This window comes from Pan paniscus, chromosome 16 (assembly GCF_029289425.2).
Source record: "Pan paniscus chromosome 16, NHGRI_mPanPan1-v2.0_pri, whole genome shotgun sequence".
In the NCBI taxonomy this organism is placed as follows: Eukaryota; Metazoa; Chordata; class Mammalia; order Primates; family Hominidae; genus Pan; species Pan paniscus.
The window spans coordinates 54,442,559-54,459,946 of NC_073265.2; the positions used below are offsets into that span (position 1 = coordinate 54,442,559).

General features: G+C 48.8%; 1 protein-coding gene across 1 annotated transcript in view; it reads right to left on the reverse strand.

Annotated features, from left to right (window-relative positions):
• Nucleotides 1-6,404: 6,404 nt before the first annotated feature.
• Nucleotides 6,405-17,388, reverse strand: part of CILP (cartilage intermediate layer protein) — a 51,005-nt gene continuing 40,021 nt past the window's right edge. The window contains exons 6-11 of the mRNA XM_003827966.5: nt 16,927-17,196; nt 15,436-15,615; nt 14,417-14,731; nt 13,509-13,617; nt 12,019-12,176; nt 6,405-9,255 (exon numbers count right to left, since the gene is read on the reverse strand). Coding sequence (XP_003828014.1) covers nt 6,887-9,255; nt 12,019-12,176; nt 13,509-13,617; nt 14,417-14,731; nt 15,436-15,615; nt 16,927-17,196 — 3,401 coding nt within the window. The 3' untranslated portion in view covers nt 6,405-6,886. The remainder of the gene's footprint in view (nt 9,256-12,018; nt 12,177-13,508; nt 13,618-14,416; nt 14,732-15,435; nt 15,616-16,926; nt 17,197-17,388) is intronic.

Consider the following 17,388-nt stretch of genomic DNA (forward strand, 5'->3'; position numbering starts at 1 on the left):
CTTTAGCATTGTGAGGAACTTGCTTGATTTCAAATGAAACACTTAAAAAGAGATGAAAGAGAGAATATGAACTCTTGGCTTATAAGTCCTTTCCAATTTCCAATTTCCAATTCATGTGCATTAACCATAATATTAGATAATAAAAGTGATTAACAATTATAACCACCCACTGGCTAGGGCCAGGCACGGTGGCTCATGCCTGTAATCCCAGCACTTTGGGAGGCCGAGGCGGGTGGATCACAAGGTCAGGAGATCGAGACCATCCTGGCTAACACGGTGAAACCCGTCTCTACTAAAAATACAAAAAATTAGCCAGTCATGGTGTCAGGCGCCTGTAGTCCCAGCCACTCTGGAGGCTGAGGCAGGAGAATGGCATGAACCTGGGAGGCGGAGCTTGCAGTGAGCCGAGATTGTGCCACTGCACTCCAGCCTGGGTGACAGAGCAAGACTCCGTCTCAAAAACAAACAACCAAACAAACAAAAAAAACAACCAATTATAATCATGTATTACCTGTAAGCAATTGTTAAATATACAGAAGCATCCACTGGCTATGTATGTAAAGTAGTACTCATGGGTAAATTAATCAATAACAAGGTTATGAAGAGAAAAGGCTTCTGAGCCATCAAAGTAGATATTACAAAGTTGGCATATCAAAGTTCATGTACTTTACTCATACCTAGGCTTTCAGAATTTCATTCTGTAAGTCTCTCTGCTCATTTTAAATACTAATTTGATCATATGGATCCCCATTGCATGAGTCAGTAAATTAGAAAGGGGGAATAGGTGCTAGAACCACAGCCAAAGTGTTGTCTAATAGCCTGACAAAAAAGGAAACACAAAAACAGATGTGTGAACTCAACAAGAAGGGTATATAGTCTGGCATCATTTGGGATTAGATAAAATTTTTTATATATCATATCAGCCCTGGTTGCTATTTTATTAGTATTATACTTCCACAATAATGGTATTCATAATACATCAAGAAAAGATTGAATTATGTTATTTCTGTTTTTATAAAAGTAGACTAAATACTTTTATATTTCTACCCCAAAACAATCAAAAGTTAAAAAGTTTTGGAGGCCTGGTGCAGTAGCTCATTTTTGTAATCCTAGCACTTTGAGGGGCCAGGGCAGAAGGATCGCTTGAATCCAGGAGTTTGAAAACAGCCTGGGCAAAACAGTGAGACTCAGTCTCTACAAAAAATAAAATTTAGCCTGGTGTGGTGGCTCATGCCTGTAGTCCTAGCTCCTTGGGAGGCCAAGGTGGGAGGATTGCTTGAACCTGGGAGATCAAGGCTGCAGTGAGCTGTGATAGTGCCATTGCACTCCAGCCTGGGGAACAAAAACGCTGTCTCAAAAAAAAAAAAAAAAAAGTCTTAAATAAAGAGGAAAAGTTTGAATTTTCTGGAAAACTGCTTCTGTAAAACAACTCAATTTCCTATTGTGCTACAGAAATGAAACATCACCTTGTTAAATCTACAAAATTTTCAATCTCTTCCATTTCTAGCAGTGTGGGATACAGCAAATTCTTTTTTTTTGATGAGGGGACAGGGTCTCACTCTGTTGCCCAGACTGGAATACAGTAGCATAATCACAGCTCACTGCAGCCTCTACCTCCCAGGCTCAAGTGCTCCTCCCATCTCAACCTCCCGAGTAGCTGGGACTACAGGTGTGTGCTACCATGCCTGGCTAATTTTTGTATTTTTTAAGAGATAGGGTTTCACCTTGTTGCCCAGGATGGTCTGGAACTCCTGGGCTCAAGTGATCTACCTGCCTCAGCCTCCTAAAGTGCTAGGATTACAGGCATGAACCGCCACACCCAGCCAGCAAAGCCTTTTTTTTTTTTTTTTGAGACGGAGTCTTGCTCTGTCGCCCAGGCTGGAGTGCAGTGGCACAATCTTGCCTCACTGCAACCTCCGCCTCCTGGGTTCACGCCATTCTCCTGTCTCAGCCTCCTGAGTAGCTGGGACTACAGGCGTCTGCCACCATGCCTGGCTAGTTTTTTGTATTTTTAATAGAGACGGGGTTTCACCGTGTTAGCCAGGATGGTCTCGATCTCCTGACCTGGTGATCCACCCTCCTCGGCCCCCCAAAGTGCTGGGATTACAGGCGTGAGCCACAGCGCCTGGCCAATTTTTGTATTTTTAGCCATGTTGGCCAGGCTGGTCTTGAACTCCTGACCTCAGGTGATCTGCTAGCCTCCGCCTCCCAAAGTGCTGGAATTGTAGGTGAGAGCGACCACCCAAGGCCTTAGGACTGCCCTTTATATGCCACACCCCCACCATGGACACAGTTGACTGGACTAGAGGCAAACTGCAGCTGGGCCAACCAGATTCTCTCTCCAGGGAATTTGATTGGATAGCAGGATTGCCCTGTATTTCCCACCCCTGCCATGGCCACGGTTGATTGGACTAGAGGTGGAGCCCCAATTCAAGCTGGGCCAATCAAATTCGGTCTTCAAGACAGGGCTATTCATTGACTTGAGATGTAAATAGGGTGGCCACCTTCTTCTGTGAGCCCAGAGGAACAGAGAAAGCATATCTGCAAGCAGAACCAAGGGTTCCTGCAGAGAGGAAAGACCACACAGTGAGAGGGAGAGACTGCAAGGTAGACTGAACAGAGACAGGGGCTAAGAAGAGAGAGAAATTGGCCGGGTGCGGTGGCTCACGCCTGTAATCCCAGCACTTTGGGAGGCCGAGGCGGACGGATCACGAGGTCAGGAGATAGAGACCATCCTGGCTAACACGGTGAAACCCTGTCTCTACTAAAAATACAAAAAATTAGCCAGGCGTGGTGGCACCCGCCTGTAATCCCAGCTACTCGGGAGGGTGAGGCAGGAGAATCGGTTGAACGTGGGAGGTGGAGGATGCAGTGAGCCGAGATCGCACGACTGCACTCCAGCCTGGGCAACAGAGAGAGACTCTGTATCAAAAAAACAAAAAACAAAACAAAACAAAAATAGCCTGGCATGGTGGCGGGCGCCTTTAATCTCGGCTACTCAGGAGGCTGAGGCAGGAGTATTGCTTGAACCCGGGGGGCGGAGGTTGCAGTGAGCCGAGATCGCGCCATTGCACTCCGGTCTGGGCAACAAGAGCACAGCTCCGTCTCAAAAAACAAAAACAAACAAACAAACAAAAAAAACAGAAATAAAGTCAGAGAGACAGTCTGAAAAACAGAGCATTGTAGGCCAGACGCAGTGGCTCACGCCTGTAATCCCAGCACTTTGGGAGGCCGCGGCGAGTGGATCACGAGGTCAGGAGATCGAGACCATCCTGGCTAACACGGTGAAACTCCGCCTCTACTAAAAATACACACAAAAAAAGTTAGCCGGGCGTGGTGGCGGGCGCCTGTAGTCCCAGCTACTCGGGAGGTTGAGGCAGGAGAATGGCGTGGACCCGGGAGGCGGAGCTTGCAGTGAGCCGAGATGGCGCCACTGCATTCCAGCCTGGACAACAAAGCGAGACTCTGTCTCAAAAAAAAAAAAAAGAAAGAAAGAAAAGAAAAAGAAAAACAGAGCATGTAACCCAAGATTGAATTAGAAATTGAGAGAGCCAAAGCCACCGAGCATGAGAGAAGACAAGTTAATTGAAACCAGAAAGAGTGATTACCTGGATTCTGATGGCTCTGCAGTTCTTGGTTCCAGTCCTTCCTGAGGTTACCTGGCACCCCTGTTACTTGTAATCAAAAGACTGCCAGTGCACAGTCCCACCTCTATTCTTTGGCTCTAGCCAACACCTTTACCTGAAACCCCATCTACCTCTAATTTTGCTTAAGTCCTCTCAATCCTTCCAGACTCTGTTCTTGTCCCAACATCTTGGTGACATTTTTCTCTTATCATGTCAACTGCTAGAACTCTTTGAACTTGAGAGAACATTGTTTGAAAACTCCCTTGTTTGTAAGCAGAAACAACCTGATCTGCCCATCTACCTGCCTGTTCCCCTCCTCCATGCCATATGGTACCCACCTTCACAGAATTCGCACTCAGTAACTGGGTGATCAGAAGGCTGAGACTGAAACGCTAGGGCTTTCCTGAGATGAGCATTTTGTCCATCCAGTGTGCAGTCTCCACAGGGGAACAATCGACAAATCAGCAGTGGTTTAATGAACTGAAAGCATCCTGGGAATGGTGCTATTAGCCTCACTGAAAATCGTGAAAAGGGCTTTAGAAATCCTTCATTTATAGGTGAGTAAATTGAGGTCCAGGGGAAAGTTACGCAGCTAGCAAGGAGCACATTTGATTTTGGAGGCAAGACTCTTAGGAATTAAGTATCATGAGTTCAACTCAAGAATGCTGGCTAGGCCTGGCGGTGGTTCACACCTGTAATCCCAGCACTTTGGGAGGCTGAGGTGGGTGGATCACCTGAGGTCAGGGGTTCAAGACCAGCCTGGCCAACATGGTGAAACCCTGTCTCTACTAAAAATACAAAAATTAGCTGGGCATGGAGGTGTGCACCTGTAATCCCAGCTACTCGGGAGGCTGAGGCAGGAGAATCGCTGGAACCCCGGGGGCAGAGGTTGCAGTGAGCCAAGATCGCACCACTGCACTCCAGCCTAGGCGAAAGAGCAAAACTGCGTCTCAAAAAAAAAAAAAAGTGTTTCCTTGTCTGAAAGAGAGGTATCTGCCTGCAAGCCCCACCCAGCCTGCAGTCCCTGGTTTTGCACATCTGTTTCTGCTTGTGCCTCTCGTTCCTGACAGCCACACCATTAGCAGGCCACCTCCTAGCTATCATTCAGACCTCAAATTAGATGTCACTTTTTCTAAGAAGACTTCTTTGACCACTACTTCCTCAAAGTCTGATGCCATGACATGTAGTATATTTTGTACTATCTCATAAAAGCTTGTCTACTTGCATACATGGTTTGGCACTCAATAAATGTTTGGCGAGTGAAGGAAAAAGTCAGGCATCAGATGCTGTGTGCTGGAGTCCATTTATTCAGGCCCTCAATTGAGAACAGCAAGGAAAGTGCCCTAGAGTGGGGAACCAGTCAGCCCACCTTCCCCAGCAACCCACCCCCCCCCCCGGCCCTCCCTCTCCCCCCGTGAGTTTGAAGGGAACTGGTGGTCAGGTTGAAGCAGCAGGCACTCTGGCTCCTGAAGTGGCTGGGGCGATGGTGCTGCAGATAGCTGTGCACTCACAACAGGGGCAGTCAAGCCTCCCCAAGCAGTCAGTGAGAGCTGCTTCCTGGGAGCAGTGGGACAGATGTGGAGTCTGGAAGTGGGTCAAGTTGCAATCACAAGACCACTAGTCCTCACTCCTGCAGATGCTTGCTTTTTCTATGGTTATTGTGATGTGCTCAGCTAGAGAAATTTCTAACTGCTTACAAACCAAATTCCCAGGAGCCGGGCAGATGGTGATCCAAGAGTACAAATCCAGCCCAGGCCAGAGATGGGTAAAGGAGCTGCACTAGGCTGGCCAGGGCATCAGGGAAAGCTTTTTGTCCTGATTGTAAACAGTGTCCTCTCTTCTCCCAAACCCTTTGGACTCTTGCCTGACAGATTCTGGAGGGGTTGGGATAGGGGCAGTGAGTGCATCCTATCCAACCCCAAACCCCACTACCCTGACTGTAATGCCGCTGAGACTGCTCTGGCACCACCTATGGGCCTCTGATTTACTATTTTAAACCAAATACCTTTTCCAAAACCAAAACTCTGCCCGTTTGGACCAATTGTTTTGCTCCAGGGACAGGGTCTGTAACAACCAACAGAGATCTGGTGTCTGGAAAAGTTGAACATCTTTAGAAGAGCATAAAGAAAAAAGTAAAAGCCCATTTCTGAGTGAGGCCGGCCAGCCCAGCTGGAGAAGGCAACAGGCTGTTGGGAGAGCCAAAGGACCACTTGGCCAGCTTGTCAGACCCTGGGCCAAGCCATTGTATAAGCTCCAAAGTATTGGAAAGAAGGAAAGAAAAAAATCGGGACGTGTTTTTAGTCTTGCTCAGGAGCCCAGAACATGCTCACAACTCCAGGAATCTGCTCTTTTCTGCAAACGGAAAATGTGATCCATGAGAACAAATTTGACTGCTGGAGTGTGTGCCTATGTTGCCCTGCCCTGTAACTTAGGGGGCGAGGACTTACACCACCTGTGACTGCTTTCCAGAGTCCCCTGTACTCCTCTGAGCAGCTGGCTCACTTTAATAGTTAAGACAGGACAGTGGCCTCAGAATCGAAATACAGAGTATGCATTTATTGACATCTGCCCTGGGCTACACTGGGTTTCTAGCAAGAACAAGAGCGAATGCAAAGGGAAATGTACAAATACAGTGAGCAACCTGGTGTAATTGTGGATACCAGGAGATGTTCTTTCCAGACTTGGTAGAGGAACTATGATTACCCTATATTTAATAGCTTAACTTTGAATGTGCACTAGAATTCCAAATTTAGCAAAGAAATAAATAAGTTATTTACATTTCAAGTAAAAGTATTGTGTTTTATTTCTTTATTTCACCACCATTTATATGTATGAACTATGATCAAGGCTTGCCTATGTCCTGTGGAGCAAGGCCAAGAAGTATGCTTTATATTGGTTATTTGATCTTCAGCATCAGATTATCACTATTGCAGAGGTGGGCAAAACCATGCAAAAAGAAGAGGAAGTATATTTGCATTAATGGCATTAAATGAAGTACAGTTGAAGCTGCAGAGTTTTACCAGTGGCCAATTTCTTGTGTTTCATTTAAAGAACAGTTTCACAAAGGGGCTTTATTGTGCCATTGTGGGGGCCACGTGCCAATCAGTAGCATGGGACAAAGTAAGTAAAGGCATGAAGAAACAAACAAGCAAATTCACGAAAACAGAAGTGCTTAAATTAACCAAGTGACAGTTTGTGCATCAGTCTCACAATGGCTGTCACATGAAATGAGGGCAGAAGAGGGTGAAGTACCACAAAACTTAGTTGATCAGGGGCTGTTGAGCAACTCTAGGAAATCTCAGAGAGGCCACCACTCCACTCTGGCGCTGGCCACCCCTGCTCGCTCGCTGCTGCCTCCTTGAGGGCACTCTTCCTTGGACAGTGCCTGCAGCAGGGGACTGGGCTGGGGTGCTTTGGAGGTACTGGAAGGCACTCTGGCGGCCTACTTGCCTCTCTACACAGTTGAAGGTGAGGGCTACTCCCACATTGCTCTTCATGATTCTGGAGGAGCCATCGGATGTGCCATCAAAGCACCGGCCGAGTGCGATCTCCTTGGCCGTGCGAGGGTCCTGGTCAGTGACAGTGTAGATGCCATAGTTGTGGCCCAGTGGGTCCAAGGGTGCCAGCATGGTGTACTCACTGGTGTCATTGTTGACTGCAAGTGGCAAGTGGTTGACCAGGTACTCATGCAGCATGGGGTTCACACTGGCTCGACGGCAGCTGCCCTGGGGGATGACCTTCACCAGGGTGCGGTCCACACGGTCCTGATCATAGAGCATCCCACTGCACTTGAACTCCAGACAGGCAGCTGAGACATTGGGCTGGTCCCTGTCCCGAGTGCTCCTCACATCTCGGATTCCATACAGCTTCCCCACTGTCCGCCGATGAGTGCCCCCCATGTTGCGGGATCGCACATTCACTTCCAGTGGCCCCACAATCTTCACCTTGATATAGCAGGCCCTGAATTCCATCGGCTTTGGCCACCATGCCAGATAGTCTTCAGTCCAGCTCATAGGGTCATCTTCGTTGAAGGGGACTGTGTTGTAGTCATATCGATCCCCCTCAATCTGGTAGAACCGGAAGTGGGCTGCACTGGGTGGTGCCTCTTCACATGCCCGGAGGTTCTCAAAGGCATAGATGGGCCCATTGCTCTCCTCAGCTGAGTTGGGCCTTGGCTTGGCCATGCTAATCTGGAAAGCTGTCTTTTTAACCCGTGGATCCTCATGGTCCGTCCGACGGTAGTTGAGCTTGTTGAGATAGGGCTGAGGGACGCCAATTGCATTTGGGTTGAATTTAGGAGAAGACTCCACTGCTTGCAGTTCCTCCCCAGCCAGGCTTGCCAAGACATAGGCAGAGTAGGCATCAGGGGACTGGTCATCACAGAAGGCAGGCACACAGGCCCCATTGGGGCCTGTGATGACACTGTCAAAGCGGCCCCAGGCCCTAGGGTTGGACAAGAAGCCAGTTCTAGGCTCCAGGTTAATCACGGAGATCACAACCCCCTGGATCTGCTCACTAGGCAAGAACCTCTCACTCCGGTAGGCCCTCACCTTAACAAAGCACCGCCTGCTTTCAGGAACATCCAGGTTAAAGAGCCTCCTCTCACGAATCTCCAGGTTGCCCACCAGGAAGGTTCTGTCTTCTCTTTTGTTCCTCCTTTGATTTTCAAATTTGAAATCACCTTCCTCCTCCCACAGCCCTGTGTCTGGATTGAGTGACCAGAGTTTCACTGTGGATATGTGCTCTGGCATCTTGACCTGGGTTGAGTCAAGGTGGACCTTCACTTTGCCAGCATTAAGTGGCTCTGAGGTGACCTCATCTCTGAAGTCCACAGAGAACATGCCATACGTCCGAAGGGGGAAAGTGTCTCCTTCGTCATTGATGAAGTTCAGGTCACTCTGGGCAGCTGTGGCTGTGGAAATATTCCGGGGATCCAGGAAGGTCACACTGGCCTTCACTTTTCCTATGTAGGGCTCCCCATTCTGCCTGTAGAAACTCCTGGATGGAATCTCCAGTTCAGCCATGGGGTCTTCACCAACCACTTCCCCCAGGGGGATGATGTTGGTCTCCATGGCTTCCAAAGTGATGGGCTCTTTCCGACGAAGCATCTTGATTTCATGGAACACGGCACTCCCCTTCTTGTTGAAAGGTAGCACTTTGGTGGTGTTGACAAACTTCTGCAGCCTGTCCACAAATGTGAGCACCAGCCTCTCAGTGTCCTGGGGGACATGGAGGGTGAAAGTGCCCTTGTAGCCAGTCATGCTTACACGGCTGTTCCCCATGTACACATGGCCAAAGCGCATGGGCTCCCCATTGTCAGCAGCACTGACACGGCCCCGCACGATGCTCCGAGTTTCCGTACACCGCTGGCAGCTGCATTCCTTGGCCACCTTGGTGGGTAGCGTGTAGCCACTGCACTGGATCTCCCTCTCCTCTGTCTTGGAGATGCCACAGCAGTTCTGCACAGCATCACGGCACCTGATCCCATTATCCTGCTGCCCTGCACAGGTCTTAACAGGGCAGCGTCCCACGTCATAGTAGAAAGAGTTGGTGGCATTCTGAAAGCAATCATGGGGCAGCCGGATAAGATAGCTCTCAGGAACTGGGTTGCAAGGAGTCTCATCAGATGCTGTGTAGGGAAATGGTGTGGAAATTAAGATGTAAGTTTACATCCTACACAGAGTACCTCAACCTCACCTCTCTACAGTATTCTATGGTTTTCAAAGGACTTGTATATCCATGATTCTCATTCTCACAGAACTCTCTGAGGGGATGGAACAGCTATTACTGATCCCATTTTATATACCGGGACACAGAGTTGGTTGCTGGGACCACTACAGTGGCGGTTTGTCTCAATGGAGGGGTCTTGAAAATTTATGAAGGTGTTTTGGGTTATCTCCAAAATTGGGGATGCTACTGGCATATTGTGGGTAGGGGCCATTGATGTTCTATGTCCTGCAATGCCTGGCACTGTTCTGCATAAAGAATCTCTGTGTTCTGAACAACTTTCACATATCCCACCACTCATTCATGTAGGTAGAAAACCTGTTTAAAGTGATCAGAGCTTTGGCCGGATGCAGTGGCTCACACCTGTTATCCCAACAATTTGGGAGGCCAAGGTGGGTGGGTTGCTTGAGCCTAGGAGTTCGAGACCAGCCAGGGCAACATGATGAAACCCTGTCTCTACAAAAAATACAAAAATCAGCTGGGCATGGTGGCACACGCCTGTAGTCCCAGCTACTCAGGAGGCTGAGGTGGGAGGATTGCTTGAGCCTAGAAGGTCAATGCTGCAGTTAGCCGTGAGTGTGCCACTACCCTCCAGCCTGGGCGACAGAGCAAGACCCTGTCTAAAACAAATTAAAAGATCAGAGCCTAGTATCTTTTACATGGCTTTAACCATATACTGAATTTTTCAAGAATGCAACTACCATATAAATTGAGCTAAGATTATACTTTGTTTAGCTCAGAACAATACCAAGATTTGTTCCTCGTCTCAGGAAAATCACGTTTCTACAACACCATTACCCAAGGACTGTGAATGCCAGAATGATACCTCTGTATCCATCAGCACTTGTAGCGGTCATGTTTATGGTGAACCTGGATTTAAGTGCAAGTAGTTAACTTCTTGGTTTGTCTTCTCGTGTCAATGTGCCAAAGCATTTAGATATGGGAATACACACTATTTTGTATTAAAATTTAAAAAATTTATCCTTTGTTTTATAGTTAGGACCATGCACATATACATTTGGAAATTATAGGTAGTTATCTATAAATGTAACTTCAGAATAATAAAGTAGTATTAAAAATTCCTGTAGCAAAGAGGGAGTCTTGGTGTGATGGGTTGGGACCACTGCTGAGGGCTCCATATCTCTGCCAATGTCCAGAGTACTGTGTGTCTTGTCTGCCCTGAGGTCTGTTGCTCAACTTTTTAAGAGTCTGAAGTAGTCCAGGATCCTTCCAATACATTCTGTCCTTCTCTGCGTTTTGTTTTGTTTAGGCCAATTACCAAGCTATCTTCCTTCCTACTCATTTTCCAAAGACAGGCCCCTGATTGGTCTTTGGCCTCTAATCTCTCCCCATCCAGTTCTGTTCTTGAAGCCAGCTCTAGATCACCCTTTCTTGTAAAGCCCCCTCAGTTCCCACTTCTATATCTTTACCCATGCTGGCCCCTCAATCTGGAACACCCTCACCTCCACATACACAATCCCTGCCCATTCTTTAAGACCAGGGGTTCTAACCTTGATTGCAAATTGGAATCACATGGGGAGGTTTTAAACTATGCATGCCCAGGCCACATCTCAGACCAATTAAGTCAGACTCTCTGGAGGTAAGACTGAGGCATCAGTATTTTTTAAAACCCAGTCAGGTCATACCAATGGGCAGCCAAAGCTGAGAACCATTACTTAAGCCCCAGCTGGAAAGCTGCTCCCTCAAGTAGCCATCCATGGTCACTCCCACCTGGGAGGTATCTACCATCTATTAGAGTCCACAGCCCCTTATCTCCTATTTTAGCTGCATTTTTCGTTTCTTCTTCTTCTTTTTTTTTTTTGAGACAGAGTCTTGCTCTGTTTCCCAGGCTGGAGTGCAGTGGCGTGAACTCGGCTCACTGCACCCTCTGCCTCCTGGGTTCAAGCGATTCTACTACCTCAGCCTCCTGAGTAGCTGGGATTACAGGCGCACGCCACCATGCCTGGCTAATTTTTGTATTTTTAGTAGACACAGGGTTTCACCATGTTGTCCAGGCTGGTCTCGAACCCCAAACCTGAGGTGATCCATCCACCTTGGCCTCCCAAAGTGCTGGGATTACAGGTGTGAGCCGCCACACCTGGCCTTAGCTGCATTTTTCTATCTTGTTTGTCGCTTATTTACATGTCTTCACTCCTCCTCAAATGATGGCTCCATGGTGGTAGGATTCAGATCTGTACCATCATTATGTCCTAGAGGTCCTGGCACTGTGCACAGTACAGAAAAGCCTGAGCTTGGCCAGGCACGGTGGTTCATGCATGTAATCCCAGCACTTTGGGAGGACGAAAGAGGTGGTGGAGGTCAGGAGTTCAAGACCAGCCTGGCCAACATGGCGAAACACCATCTCTACTAAAAATATAAAAATTAGCCAGATGTGGTGGTGCACGCCTGTATCCCAGCTATTCAGGAGGCTGAGGCAGGAGAATCACTTGAACCTGGGAGGCAGAGGTTGAAGTGAGCTGAGATGGTGCCACTGCACTCCAGCCTGGGTGACACAGTGAGACTCCATCTCAAAAAAAAAAAAAAAAAAGAAAGAAAAGAAAAGAAAAAAGAAAAGCCTTACCTTTTACTGCATAGTTATGCACACCTGGGTGCTCAGCCAACCCTGTTGCAGACCCAGGGGCCCCAGGGACCGAGACAGGCTTACCTATGACAATCAGCTGGGCAACCTTGGACTTCACAGCCCCAGCATCACTCTGGGCCTTGCAAAAGTACTCCCCAGCCTGGTGCTGCTGCAGTTTCCTCAGCACCAGCTTGCTCTCATGCTTGTAGAGGGAAGGATCCAGCAATGTGTCATTATGATACCTGCAAGGGATGGAGAGGTAGAACCTGAATGGGCAGTGGGAGGGCAGGTATTCCTAGAAAAGTGCCAGGAGCAGGCAGCCAAGGAGACGGATGATGAATGGGTTCCCACAAATGTCAATATCACCTTTGACTTGGCTCATCCAAGAGCACTAATTGGCCTGGGAAACAAGGAGCTTGGTTCTAAGTCCCAGCCCTACCACGTACCTGGCTGGGGATGCTTGGACAACCTCCCCCGCCCCATCTCACCAATCTGTACTTCAGCTTTCTGGTCTATAAAATGTCAGCAATGACTTCCAGCTGACTTCACAGGACTGTTGGATGGGTCAAATAAGAGAGTGGCTGTAAAATGTTTGTGAAGGATAAAGGACTCACAGCCATAAGGGATTCTGCCCTTGTTCGCATTTTTTTTTTTTTTTTTCTGAGATGGAGTCTTGCTCTGTCGCCTAGGCTAGAGTACAGTGGCATGATCTTGACTCACTGCAACCTCCGTCTCCCAGGTTCAAGCGATTCTCCTGCCTTAGCCTCTTGAGTAGCTGGGATTACAGGCGTGCACCACCACGCCCAGCTAATTTTTGTATTTTTAGTAGATATGGGGTTTCACCATGTTGGCCAGACTGGTCTCGAACTCCTGACCTCAAGTGACCCACCCTCCTCGGCCTCCCAAAGTGCTGGAATTACAGGCATGAGACACCATGCCTGGCCCCTTGTTTGCTTTTATTGGGAAAAGCAGGACCTAGGAACTTTGTTCTGTGTCCTGACGATATACAAGTCTGGACCCCAAGACCAGAGATGCTCCAGGGGACCACAGCTTTTTTTTTTTTTTTGAGACAAGATCACACACTGTCACTCAGGCTGGAGTGCAGTGGTGTGATCACAGCTCACTGCAACCTCTGCCTCCTGGACTCAAGCGATCCTCCTACCTCATCCTGCCGAGTAGCTGGTACTAGAAACACAAGCTTGCACACCTGGCTAATTTTTTACATTTTTTATAGAGACAGGGCTTTACTATGTTGTCCAGGCTGGTCTCGAGCTCCTGGGCTCAAGCAATCCACCTGCCACAGCCTCCCGAAGTGCTGGGATTACAGGCGTGAGCTACTGTGCCCGGCCAAAGGGTTCCCCCAGCTTTGAGGGTACAGTGAGAGAGCTTGCTGGTTGTCTGGCTCCCAACCCCATGGCTCCCATTTGTAAATCCCAACATCCGGGCTCTGTACCACTGTCTTACTTGTAACTTTATTCTGTTGGTTATTGTTCTTATTAATAAGTCCAGACTCCATGCAAGAAGCTCTGGTTTCCAGGAGGAGAATTGGGCAGGGTAGCTAGCAGAATACGCACCAAAAATACTTGTCTGGCCTGGGCTTCCCTGTGGCCTTACAGCACAGGGACACGCTCTGCCCAGCTCTCCGTGCTTTTGTCTCAGGGTTCATCACCATGTATGGAGTCTCTGGGACAGAAGATGAGAAATAGCATTTTGGGTTTTTGTGTGTGTGTGTGTGACAGGTTCTACAGAGCCTAGCTCCCTCAGGGTCTTTGATGTTGTGAAAATTATAAGGCTTCACCCCTACCCCCAGCCCATCTCCATTGGTCCTAAGGGAATTGGTTCAGAGTGGAGTCTATCCTTCCACACCCCCCATCCTGGGACCTCTCCCATGTCCTGTCAAGCAGCATCTGGGTGGGTCAGTGGTGAAACAAGAGGACCTTGTGTCAGCCAAGATTCCAAGCACTACCTTTGGGACAGAACTGACTGTTTTAAATAGTGCAATATTCATGTTCTGCTGCCCCTGGCAGAATTTTCTGGCCATCCTGCACCATTTCTGAACTTCCCAAGCCTTTCTCTCTGTGACCTGCAAACTGCACACTATATTGTATTGACCGTTAGATAAGGTGGCCAGGGAAGACCTCATACATTTGAGGGAGCAAGCCATGCCAATATCTATGGGAAGAACATTCTAAACAGAATACATGCAGCAAGCACGAAGGCCCTGAGGCAGGAATGTGCCTGTGTGTTTGAGGAACAGATAGGAGCCCATTGCAGTTGGAGTAGAGTGATTTGGTGTAGAGCGAGTAACAGGAGAGGAGAGCAGAGAAGAAATGGAGGGCCAGATAATATAGGGCCATGTGGGCCATGGTAAGGATTCGGGGTTTTACTCCGAGTTAGCTGGGAAGCCAGCTGTTAGCACTATAATCCCTTTATTTAAAAATCTGGACCTTCTCACCAGCCCTACCCCAAAGAATTTAGTTACCTGCCCTCACAAACTCTGCCTTGATGGTGGCTGCCTTCAGGCTAGTCTTGGGCATTGTGAGTACAATGGGGGCAAACTTGACCTTTGTGATCTTCAGGATGCTTTTGCCATCAGGGCACAAGCCAGGGATTCGGAATCTCCCATCACTGTCTGTCTGGGTCAGCAGCTTCGGCATCTTGGTCAGGAGGTAGATAGCAGCCCCTGAGGCTGGGGCACCTCCAGGAAGGGAGACAGCCCCATGAAGCATGAAGTCCTGGCACATGCAGGCATCACAGTCAGCATTCACCTGGCCCATTGGGCAGGTCAGGTCACAGGCTGTGGAACAAGGGGCCATATCAGCAGGGATTCTATGGATTCTGGCATTCCTTCAGCCACATCACAGATCACTTCCTCTCCTCCTTGGCCTTTGCTACCCTCCCTTATCAGCCTGCATGACTAACTCCCACTCATCCTTTAAAACTTATCCCAAGGCCAGGCATGGTGGCTCACACCTGTAATCCCAGGACTTTGGGAGGCCAAGGCGGGTGTATCACCTGAGGTCAGGAGTTTGAGACCAGCCTGGCCAACATGGTGAAACCTTGTCTCTACAAAAAATACAAAAATTAGCTGGGCATGGTGACACACACCTGTAATCCCAGCTACTAGGGAGGCTGAGATAGTAGAATCCCTTAAACCCAGGAGGCGGAGGCTGGAGTAAGCCAAGATTGCGCCATTGCACTCCAGCCTGGGCAATGGAGCAAGACTCTGTCTCAAAACAACAACAACAACAACAACTTAGCCCAAAACACCTCCTCTAGGAAGCTCTCCTGGATTCCCCCAGGCTATGATAATTGACCCTGCCCTGTGTTCCTATATTATCCTGTATATCTCTCATTAGGGCACATAGTAGATGCTCAGTTAATACGTGGTGAGTAAGTAAATGAAGGAATCCATCAGTCTCAAACTGACCCTCTAACTCCCTCCTCATTCTTCAGCCTCACCCACCACACCCTGCCCAGTGCCAGGAGGGAGGGTGGTACCTGTACAGTCCTGGCCCATGCAGTGCTGACCCTCTTCGCTGGCCTCACTGCACAGCGACACCATCTCTGCCAAGCAAGTGCGTGTGCGAGTCTGGACCCCAGTCTGACCACAGGCAGCTGAGCACTTGCTCCAGGGAGACCATGGGCTCCAGATGCGCTCTGTGTCTCGGCGCAGGGATCCTGCAAAGTGAGATCAGCAGACGGTCTGATTTCCCTCTTGAGGGGACTCTGTCAGGAAATCTGACCCTGAGGCTGTTTCTTCTCTGGTAAAGACAAGGTTTCCATTTATGTCGTAGATGTCACTGATATTTATATTTACTGCAGTGATTTTTCCAACAGACAAAATTCTTGAGGAAGTGAGGTCTCTAATTTGCACAGAGGCACCATATGGGCTAGGGGTGGCCCTGAGTGGTGCTTGTTGGCCAAGCACTGGGACTTTGATATGCTGTCCTAGGATGTGCAGGGATAGCACTGTCTTTCTTCTTCACCAGTGTGGAAAAGGCCACATGCTCCTATGGAAGGACTCCCTGGGAATCAGGGATCCCTGGGAAGTCAGGGCCTGCAACATGCAATGACTTGGACAAGAAGCCCATTTCTGCCCACCTTCCTCACCTCTGGCCTGAGGCCTGTGTACAAGAATGGGGTCTTCACACCTTGCTCAGATCAGCCTGAGCTCCCATCCCAGATGACCACCACTGGCGTCTGGGCCTGGGGGATCTTGTGGAACCTTAAGGGAGAAGATCCCCATCCAAGAAGGGAGCAGGCCTGCTCCCCGTAACATCTGTATTATCCATGGTGGGAGGGGATATAAATGCACAGACTCTGCAAACACGGACATGGTTCAAACCCCAGCTCTGCCTTATCAGCTATGGAATCGTGAGAAGTTACCTAGCTTCTCTGAACCTCGTGTAACTTGTCAAGATGGAGATCTCTCAAAGGTCAGTTGTAAAGGTTGAATAAAGTGGATAACTAGCACAGTATCTGGCACATAGGAACAAGAATAGAAACTAACAGTGAGCATTTACCTGGGTTAAGCCTCTGCATTCATATCATTTAATCCTCATTAAAAACCCCTATGAAGACTTACTATTACCCAGGTGTCACATATGAGAAACCTGAAACTAAGAGAATTTCAGAAAATTTGTCTAGGGGACACATCATATTGCGGGCTCAGAATTCAAACCCAAGCAGCCCCACTTCAGAGCCTGTGGTCTTCACCATGGTACCACTCAAACATAATAAAATAGGTTGAATAGACAGTACCCATAAACACAAAACACTATTGGAAAGGTTCTGGCATTAATGACACTACTTGTTATTATTACAGAGTCCAAGCATATGCATGTGTGTCACTACTTGTTATTATTACAGAGTCCAAGCATACGCATGTGTGTGATGCTGAGAGTTCTGGTGGCCAGAGGCAGGTTCTCCCTCTCCCTGAGTAGAGGCCAGTGGGAAGTAGCGGGTGGGGGTGGGGGTGTTCTGGCTTACCTGGTGGGCAGAGGAAGCGTACGGTGTAATTAGAGCAGTTCTGGCCAGGCCGCTGCTCCCTGTTGAGGCACCAGAAACCCTCACGGGGACTACCATGGACCACCTGGCCAGTGCTGCCCGCAGGTGTCCAGTCAGTGGTCCGAGCCTCTAGCCGCAGGGGACGGGCACATACACGGTCCCCATAGTAGAAGCGAATGGCGTCCAGCCGCTCATAGTCGCCCTTCCCGCCTGGGTAGTCGATGTTGAACCATGTTGTCCACTCACCAGGGCCTGAGAGACATAGCCAAATTGCGGAGGAGCCGTGATCCTGGTGCGCTCCAGTTCTCCTTTCCCTCTCACCCACCCCCAGCTGGCCTCAGGCCCTGTCACATTTGTCTCTCCAGTATCTCTCCAATCCCCTCTTACACCTGCCACTGCTGAGGCCTCCATTCAAGCTCTCATCAGCCTGACTGAACCATGTCA